The 10,976-nt window shown below is 28.1% G+C and overlaps 1 protein-coding gene across 1 annotated transcript in view; it reads right to left on the reverse strand.

Annotated features, from left to right (window-relative positions):
- The window catches only part of LOC107449698 (diuretic hormone class 2-like), an 82,052-nt gene that overhangs the window by 9,331 nt on the left and 61,745 nt on the right, over nt 1-10,976 (reverse strand). The window contains exon 3 of the mRNA XM_071177836.1: nt 4,538-4,636. Within this exon, the coding sequence (XP_071033937.1) occupies nt 4,538-4,636 (99 nt within the window). The remainder of the gene's footprint in view (nt 1-4,537; nt 4,637-10,976) is intronic.

Consider the following 10,976-nt stretch of genomic DNA (forward strand, 5'->3'; position numbering starts at 1 on the left):
ATATATATATAAAATATAGTAAGAAATTAACTCCATCACTAAAATATGTGGAAAGAGATGTTTCACAGGCACTCTAAAGGGCTAAGTACCAGAGAAACACGCTTAATTATTTTAATTTTTGACTGTCATGAGTTGGCTTCATTTTGTTGACTATTATTAGTTGGAAAAAAATAAAAATTCATTCCCTGAGATACTAAGAAAACATGAGAAAAAATATATACATTTTTGGAGGCAAAGAAAATTATTGATTAATAAAATATTTTTATAAAACATATTTTTACAAAATTTATTTTTAAAAAATTTAAAAATTTGAAAAAAATTAATAAGCTGGGAAGCAAAATAAGGATAAAATATAAACTCGTCATCAGCTCAAGCGATTATATCCGCAGGTTTCTATTATATTATTTTATTCCTTTTTGTCTCGTATAGGAATTTAAATATTAAGCATAATTATTTCAGATCATCCCGTAAACAATGTTTTAATATGTATAAAACACGTTTTAAATATCTACATTTTTTTATGCTGACATACCATATATAAAGTTGCACCATATATAAAGTACTAATATCTGGATTTATTCTATGAAAAACAGTCTTCATCCCATGTAAATTGCTCAATTTAAATTAAAATTTCGCACACCTATAAATTTTATCATAAATAAACAATTTTAGATCTAAGCACATTATTAAAATTTTCTAAACATCAGTCAAAAATTGTTTTTGTTACTTAAAGTTCATCAAGCTTAAATGAAGTTTATTTTTATACCCTCAATAAAGAATGTCTAGTACTGCCTAAGACGCTTACTACTCAAACTTAATATCTTTAAAAGAAGTTTTTGCTGCGCATAAATTGATAAAATGTTAATGAAACTTATTTAATAATTTATGTGAACTTCATAAAAATATTGTTTTTGGCTTTGTTACTCTCTCTGAATAAAATGTTTCACATTAATTTCAAGTTGCTGTAAGATGTTTACACGAAGAATTTGAAATTGAGAAGATATTTGTTAAAACTGAAAAGAAAATTATTAAAAATTTCTAATTAAAAAGAAATCACGACAAGTGTTTTTTTAAAGACTTAGTTTAACTATGTTTGAAATTCAAACATTGTGAACATAATAATTTCGATAATATATTCATTATATTAAGCATATTGATGCAAATGTTTTAAACATTTTAATAAAAATTGAAATTATTTGTGATTTTAATCTACACTGAACCAATGTAATTTGTTTTTTTTTTTTCAAAATAAAGATGTATGACACTGATCACGACACAGATCACGACGTTGACATAACTTTAAAGAAAAAATATTATTTTCACGAATGGAAATTCCGATCAATGTAAGTGTAAAAGAAATTTTAATTTTCTTAAAAATGTTTAAAACAATAAGATTATTATCACGATGTAATTCATTATCATATTATTGGATGTTTTGAAAGAATTCTATGTTGAAACATTGCATGCATTTTTTTAGATAACTAGTGTATTAAAACATTAACCTATGCGACTGAAAACAGTTATTTTAATTTATGTAATATTTTCTTTATAATCATTCATCTATTTTTAAAGTAAAATAAAAGTTGCTTAAAAATACTCTTTGTTTAAATATTAATTTCCGCATGTTTTATACGTTTACTTTAGGTACAATAAAGGTTCTTAACTTTTCCTCGTAATTTTAGAGTTATCTTCGTTTGATATATTGTTTGCTTACAATACATTATGAAGCCACGTTATCTTTAAGTTTTTTATAGCATAATAAAAATGACGTAACTTTAAATTTAAAAAAACAAAACATGGATCACTAAGAAAAAAGACCCAAAATGAACCTTTGTACTTTGCGGAGTTTAAATAATTCTGATAATAGATGGATTTTGTTTTTTATTATGCTTTTCATTGATAATTTTTTTCCTATTTATAGATTAAGAAGTTTAAAATAATAAAAAAGTTTTATCAATGTAATTATTTGAAAATATTAGTATATAAAATCAATTTTAATAAAAATTGAACGGTCAAAAATTAATAATGTTACATTATGCTTTTTACATTTTCAGAAATATATTTATAACTATTTAAACATGCATAGAATTTCGAAAGTTATCTTTTTTAACATGATTTATTACTGAATGACGTAAGTAAATTTATCTTAATGGCATAAAAAGTAGAATATTACATTAAATTGATTTCAGATGTTTCTTAAAAATTATATAAGAAAAGAAAATTTTGCATTAGTTAATTAAGACAGCAAAAATAAATTAAATTTAAAGAAATTAAAATAATGCCTAACTGTTAAAAATTCATTAATGTGGAAGAAGTATATAATTTTTGTGACATAATTCAGAAATTTAATTTTGCTACATTTCGATTTGTTGTTAAATAGAAATACTACATAATTCTCATTAATTACAGAGTTTAATTTTGTACGAAGTTCTACATTAAAATAATTAAAAGTAATTTTAAGACGATTCCCATTTCAGATTGAAGAATCTGTACGATAATTTAAGATGTAATATTTCAGAAATTAATTATAAGAAATATAGTATTTTATTTCTAAATTAAGGATTGGTTACAAACTTAAAGTCAATAATAATCAAGATACATTTCTCTCTATATTAAAAAATAGCATAAATTAAAATAATAGAAAACTGCTAAAAATTCATTATTTTGGAGGAAGTATGCAATTTTTGTGACATAATTCTGAAGTTTAATTTCGCTATACCTCGATTTGTTGTTAAATCAAAGTACTATTTAATTCTCATTGATTGTAGAGTTTAATTATAAAAACAGTTTTACATTGAATAAAAATGAAAAAAAATTGAAACGATTCCCATTTCTGCTTGAAAAATTTGTCCAGTAATTTAAAATGTAATATTGTAGAAATTAATTGCAAAATTGAAAATTGTTTGATTTTTAATTGAAGCTTAATTACGAACTTAAAGCCAACGATATTCAAGATACATTTCTCTCTATATTAAAAAATCGCAAAGGCTACTGAGGCTATCGTTGCTGCTGTTTTAGATTTTTATTAGAGTTACATTTTGTTTTATTGTCAGAAACTATAAGACTTAACAAATAGAAATTACGAAGATGAGTAGAAAAATGTATGGGAATCACGATGGAATAAAATAATTAACGCTCGATAATTAGTTGACAACTGTTAAACTTGCTGAAAAAAATATCATACGGGCAGCTTTAAAGGTCATAAGAATACAAAGTTGAAATTTAGCAAGTGAAAAGACCATATTTGTCTACGATTTGTCAAGGATTTTTTTGAAATTCTAATTTGTTTATTTGTTTCGTAATTTTAATCACTTTTTTGCATTCTTTTTCTTATTTTTATTTGCCTTACGTTATACTTTGCTTTTTTGATTAAATTCTATAAGACTTAGAAACTTGAAATTACAAAGGTAAAAATGTACAGTAATTACAATGGAATAAAAAAATTAACATTAGATAACTTGTTTGAGAATTAAGAACTATGAAACTTGTTAAAAAATCATACGGGCTGCTCTATAGCTCTTAAGAAGGTGACATAGTTATAGATTAATAAAATTGTACATTTGGAATAAAATAATGTATAATAGAAATATAATTCTTAAAATAATTCATTTACCTTAAACAGTAATTGAGAAAACTTAGTTATCTTTAATATATAGTAAAATTAGTTCTTTTTTTTACTTGATGCTCTAATTTATTTTTCTTAATTTTAAATGTATGCGATTGAGTCATTTTGTTTTCCGTCTTACATGCTTGTAGAATAGCAATTAGATTAAAGTAATTAATTTAAACTGGAAAATTATTTTAAATATTTAACTCACTCTTAATTTGAATAATTAATTCATTTATTCACATTTTTGTTACTCATAAAACTTAATAATTTAATGCATTTGAAAATTTTGCTTATCTTACCTGTAACTTTAATTCAAATTCCTTAAAAATGCACTCTAATTTAATTTTTTCTCAACAAATTAAGAAAAGCCTTGCTATATACTTTGATTATTAATATTGAATTAAAACATAATGATGCATAATCTTGTAAAAATATATAAATAAATTGCTTCTGCGCTTTCTCAGTTATAAAATACTGTAGTATTTACATTATTTTTTTTACTTTTCACTCCCTTCATTAATTTTTACTCTCATGACAAATAATATTATTTTGCTTATTTTTAAATACACGACAAAAATAAAACTCTTGTATGCATTTTAAATTGGATAATCATTTCAGTCTCATGAATGTAGTGAAATCTGTTTATTTCAGTTTAGAAGTATGAAATAATATGCTGTCTTCTTAATGAGATATCAACCAGTTTCATACATTAAGAGGCATCAGCGACTTTTATTCACTGACTCTCAAACAAACAATTTTAAATTCATATTTAATTAAATGAAATTTATCATTGCATTTGTGTTTATTTAATTAAAAAAAGGGTGAGCACTAAAAACATTATGTTGATTTCTAACAAATGTAAACACTGTATGAATCTCGTGAAATTTGTAATATCTTGGTTGCACTTAATTAGTAAAAAAATATTACTTTGTAATTCCTTCAGCTTCTATTATTCGCTGAGCTAGATTTCCAAGAACTTGTAAAGTTTCTCTAGGATTATCAACCTCCACAATAGATCTCTTGTTCCTAGAAACAAATTTTGAATCAAAATATAAAATAGAACATTTTAATTTATACCATTTTTCGAATGAATTCTCAATTCGATTGTTTCAATCAAAAGTAGGACATATCGTACAGCTCAGATTAAAACAACTAAAATAATTACATAGCTCAACAATAGATCAATAAATTATTAAAACTGAATACAAATACATGCCATAGTAACCCTGAGCTGTTCCTCTTTTGGTATGAATTTTTCATTTAAATAAAATAAATTGCTTGTTAAACTAATTAAAAAGAGAAGATGATTTTGAAATTACAACAGTGTTAGTGTGAGTAAATATAACTTAATAAATTATAGAGCTCTGAGTGGCCTGTTAAAATAATAACTAATTTTCATTTTTTCCTCGTGAATAAATTAATTCTATAAAGCTTGTTAAGCAAGCAATTACACTGCTGTCAGAAATTAATAGAACACGGTTGTAAGGAATTAATAGATTGGTCGATTATCTCTAGAACTACTGGACCGACCGATTTCAATGAAATTTGATATCTACATGCATTGATACAATACATAACAAATAACCATTCAACTATTGTAATACACACCTCATGATCGTGCGTAACACTAGTGCCAACACCGTATCAACAACCCGTACGTAACACTGGAAAGGTATGAAATTGGAAAGGTATGTCGGAAGGTATGAAATTGCCACTGGACAATTCAAGCCAATTGCTACAGGAAATGACAAACTGCCTTATTTCAAGTATGAAATCACACTGCAGGCATGTATATCTGTAAGAGGGGAACATACCGCCAATTAACCCATTTTTTTTTGTTTATTCTGCAACCGTTGTTTCATACCTTCCGACTCCAAAGAATGTTATGCGCGATCATGCGTGCGTATTACAATAGTTGAATGATTATTTGTTTTGTATTGTATCAATGCATGTAGATATCTAATTTCATTAAAATCACTTAAGTAGTTCTAGAGATAATCGACCAAATCTGCAAATTCTCTTAATTACACCAATGTATAATCAGTGCTCGTATTAATTTTTTTTAAATTTTTCTCTATGCGGATGTTTTGGATTGGCCGGAAGATCGAAATGAGTGAGGACATGCATCAGCTTATTATGGTAAAGCACATATCCCCAATTTTCAACGTTACATATTTAACGACCATGTCCCGCAAATTTTACGCCCCGTCAGACGATGTGAGCAGTGCTTAAGGTGGTATCCAACTCTCAAAAGGCGAAATCAGTGTAAACTAAAAAAAGTGTTGCCACTGCAGAACAATAAATTAATGTTAAAAATATTGCTAACAAAGAAGTAATATAAATCGAAAATTAAACCGGGTAGAAATAGGTCAGTGGGCAGAAACTTGACTAGAGCTTATAACATGCACTTAGTACTGTGCTTACAAGCTAGCATATGTATGTGTAACGATAAATAATGAAAAAAAATAAGAAAAGTATTGGTGACCTTTTTAATTTATATTTATAATTTATATGGATCAGTACTAGGAGAGTAAATAATTTAAATAAATATAGGTTTATTGCGTTTAGCCAGAAATTAATGTATTCTTCACTAAATGTGTGCTGGCAGAAATCTGTCAGCGTAGCATGGACGTATCCATTGCTAATGTGCGTCTCATCAGCAAGTTCTTCGATTTTCGATAGAAAGTAAAGGTCCTTATTTAAATGATGACTTTTAATGATCATTTTTGAATGATCTGAGATCCACATTATGCGCTTTAGTCTTCCCAGACCTACTTCATTAAAGAAATTTAACTGATCATTTATTTACTTACCCCTCATTGTTCTCGCTTTAAACGAATTGAATCTTGATGATCCTTATAGATTGGGTATTGCCAAAATTTATGCAAAAGTTAGTGCGGTACAATTGATATTAAGACGGAAGTGTGGTGAAAAGTACATTGCGTGTTCTCGCTCATCACCAATAAAAAAATAGTCAATAGCAGTTGTTTTAGGATGACAAAATAAATTAAATCATTTGGAATAATCCCCCATACTGATTAAGAAACCGAGTTTTTGCGCTCAATTGTGTTGTGCACAAAAAATTAAGATTAGATATTTTTATAAGAGTACTTTTATAAGAGTATTTTTTAAAAAAATCACGTACCAACAAAAACAGTAATGACTATAATTGGGTTGCTAAAATAAGGCCAAATAAATAATGCTAAAATAATGCCAGAACTAACAAATACAGTAATGACGATAATTAGGTTGCTAAAATAATGTCAAATACATAATGCTAAAATAATGCCAGTACTAACAAAAGCAGTAATGACAATAATTGGGTTGCTAAAATATTGCCAAATAAATAATGCTAAAAAAATGCCTGTACTAACAAATACAGTAATGACAATAATTGGGTGCTAAAATAATGCCAAATAAATAATGCTGAAATAATGCCAGTTTTAACAAAAACAGTAATAACGATAATTGGGTTGCTGAAATAATGCCAAATAAATAATGCTAAAATGATGCCTGCACTAACAAATACAGTAATTACGATAATTGGGTTGCTAAAATAATGCCAAATAAATAATGCTAAAATGATGCCAGAACTAACAAATACAGTAATGACGATAATTAAGTTGCTAAAATAATGTCAAATAAATAATGCCAGTACTAACAAAAACAGTAAAGACAATAATTGGGTTGCTAAAATAATGCCAAATAAATAATGCTAAAATAATGCCTGTACTAACAAATACAGTAATGACGATAATTGGGTTGCTAAAATAATGCCAAATAAATAATGCTGAAATAATGCCAGTACTAACAAAAACAGTAATAACGATAATTGGGTTGCTGAAATATTGCCAAATAAATAATGTTTAAATAATGCCAGTACTAACAAAAACAGTAATAACGATAATTGGGTTGCTAAAATAATGCCAAATAGCGTTTTATGTTCAGTCTGTGGTTCGGGATTGACGATCTAAATTTTGAATTTGAATGATAAATATTAACTGAAACTGTAAAGCTTGGATTACAACGAGTGACGAATATTAGTTAGAATGAAATGTTTGACAGAAGTCGTGATTGCGAAGGGGATATAGTGATTTTCGGGGATTCAGAATCAAGAAAACTTCTGGACGATACGAATTCCGTTCCCTGCTCGAGCCGAAATTGAAGTATTCTCAATGGTTGGCAGATATTGGTCAGCCACTGAAAAAAAGAGTTTCTCAAATTTGAATAAAAGTGTGTCAAAATAGCTCCGAAATAAACACAGTCGAATTTGAAAATCCTATGTTCTCATTATTTAGCNTAGATCAATAAATTATTAAAAATGAATACAAATTCATCTTATAGTAACCCAGAGCACTTCTTATTTTGGTATAAATTTTTCATTTAAATAAAATAGCTTGTTAAACAAATTGAAAAGAAAAGATGATTTTGAAGTTACAATAGTGTTAGTTTGAGTAAATATAATTTAATAAATGATAGAACTCTGAGTGGCCTGTTAAAATAGTAACTAGTTTTCATTTTTTACTTGTGAATAAATTAATTTAAGAGAGCTTGATAAGCAAGCAAATACACTGTTGTAAGAAATGAAGAGAATTTTCAGACTTGGTCAATTATTTCCAGAATTACTAGACCGATTTCAATGAAATTTGATATCTACATGCATTGATACAATACATAACAAATAACCATTCAACTATTGTAATACACACCTCATGATCGTGCGTAACACTAGTGCCAACACCGTATCAACAACCCGTACGTAACACTGGAAAGGTATGAAATTGGAAAGGTATGTCGGAAGGTATGAAATTGCCACTGGACAATTCAAGCCAATTGCTACAGGAAATGACAAACTGCCTTATTTCAAGTATGAAATCACACTGCAGGCCTGTATATCTGTAAGAGGGGAACATACCGCCAATTAACCCATTTTTTTTTTGTTTATTCTGCAACCGTTGTTTCATACCTTCCGACTCCAAAGAATGTTATGCGCGATCATGCGTGTGTATTACAATAGTTGAATGATTATTTGTTTTGTATTGTATCAATGTATGTAGATATCAAATTTCATTAACATCGGTTCAGTAGTTCAAGAGATAATTGACCAAGTCTATAAATTCTCTTAATTTCTTACACCATTGTATAATCAGAGCTCGTGTTTTTTTTTCTCTATGCTGATTGGCCGGAAGATCGAAATGAGTGAGGAAATGCATCCCCCTATTGTGGCAAAGCCATATCCCCGATTTTCAACGTTACATATTTAACGACCATGCTGTGAATGTCCCGCAAATTTTACACCCCGTCAGACGATGTGAGCGCTTAGGTGCTATCCGATTCCCAAAAGGCGAAATCTGTGTAAACTAAGAAAAGTGTTGCCACTTCAGAACAATAAATTAATATTAAGAATGTTGCCAACGAAGGAGTAATATAAATCGAAAATTAAACCCGGCTGAAGTAGGTCAGTGGGCAGAAACTTGACTAGAGCTTATAGGATGCACTTAGTACAGTGCTTGCAAGCTAGCATATGTATGTATAACAATAAATAATGAAAAAAATAAGAAAAGCGTCGGTGATCTTTTTAATTTATATTTATAATTTAGATGGATCACTACCAGGATAGTAAATAATTTAAATAAAAATAGGTTTACTGCGTTTAGCCTGAAATTAATGTATTCATACCTAAATGTGTGCTGGCAGAAATCTGTCAACGTAGCATGGACGTATCCATTGTTAATGTGCGTCTCATCAGCAAGTTCTTCGATTTCGATCGAAAATTTATGTCCTTATTTAAATGATGACTTTTAATGATAATTTTTGGATGATCTGAAATCCACATTATACGTCTTAGTCTTGCCAGACCTACTTCATTAAAGAAATTTAACTAATCATTTATTTACTTACCCCTCATTGTTGGCACTTTAAACGAATTGAATCTTGATGATCCTTATTGATTGGGTATTGCCAAAATTTATGCAATAGTTAGTGCGGTGCAAATGATATTAAGACGGAAGTGTGGTGAAAAGAACATTACGTGTTCTCGCTCATCATCAATCAAAAAATAGTCAATAGCAGTTGTTTCAGGAGCACAAAAGAAATTAAATCATTTGGAATAATGATTAAGAAACCGATTTTTTGCGCTCAATTGTGTTGTGCACAAAAAAATTAAGATTACATACTTTTATAAGAGTACTTTTATAAGAGTATTTTTTAACAAAAATCAAGTACTAACAAAAACAGTAATAACGATATTTGGGTAGCTAAGATAATGCCAAATAAATAATGCTAAAATAATGCCATAACTAACAAATACAGTAATGACGATAATTGGGTTGCTAAAATAATGCCAAATAAATAATGCTAAAATAATGCCAGAACAAACAAAAACAGTAATAATGATAATTGGATTGCTAAAATAATACCAAATAAATAATGCTAAAATAATGCCAGTACTAACAAAAACGGTAATAGCGACAATTGGGTTGCTAAAATAATGCCAAATAAATAATGATAAAATAATGCCAGTACTAACAAAAACAGTAATAACGATAATTGGGTTGCTAAAATAATGCCAAATAAATAATCCTAAAATAATGCCAGTACTAACAAAAACAGTAATGGCGATAATTGGGTTGCTAAAATAATGCCAAGTAGCGTTTTATGTTCAGTCTGTGGTTCGGGATTGACGATCTAAATTTTGAATTTGAATGATAAATATTAACTACAACTGTAAAGCTTGGATTACAACGAGTGACGAATATTCGTTAGAATGAATTGTTTGAAAGAAGCCGTGGTTACGAAAGGCAGATATAGTGATCGCATCCGATTTCCGATGATTCAGAATCAAGAAAACGGCTGTACGATACGAATTCCGCTCCCGGCTCGAGCCGAAATTGAAGTATTTTCAATGGTTGGCGGATATTGGTTGGCAACTGTAAAAAAGAGCTTTTCAAAATTGAATAAAAGTGTGTCAAAATAGCTCCGAAATAAACACAGTCGAATTTAAAAATCATATGTTCTCATTATTTAGCATAATGAATGCTCAAAACATTATATACTAATTTTTGAAACTATGCGCACTCTCTTTATACTACAAATTACTCAAAATGGGTACATGATGTGTCATTTTAAGACTATGCTTTTTGAGCGTTTTGAGCGTAACACTATACTTAATAATGAGTATATGGAATTTTTAATATCTATCTAGTATATTTTGAATATACAGTCAATTCGCTATAACTCGAAGTACGATAACTCGAATATTACTATAACTCGATTTTTTTATGAGGTCCCGACCCTTTTATCTTCAATTTCATGTTAATTATTCTCGATTACTCGAATTTTACTCCCTTTAACTCGATTTTTTTTT

The sequence above is a fragment of the Parasteatoda tepidariorum genome, chromosome 2 (assembly GCF_043381705.1).
Source record: "Parasteatoda tepidariorum isolate YZ-2023 chromosome 2, CAS_Ptep_4.0, whole genome shotgun sequence".
Classification (NCBI taxonomy): Eukaryota; Metazoa; Arthropoda; class Arachnida; order Araneae; family Theridiidae; genus Parasteatoda; species Parasteatoda tepidariorum.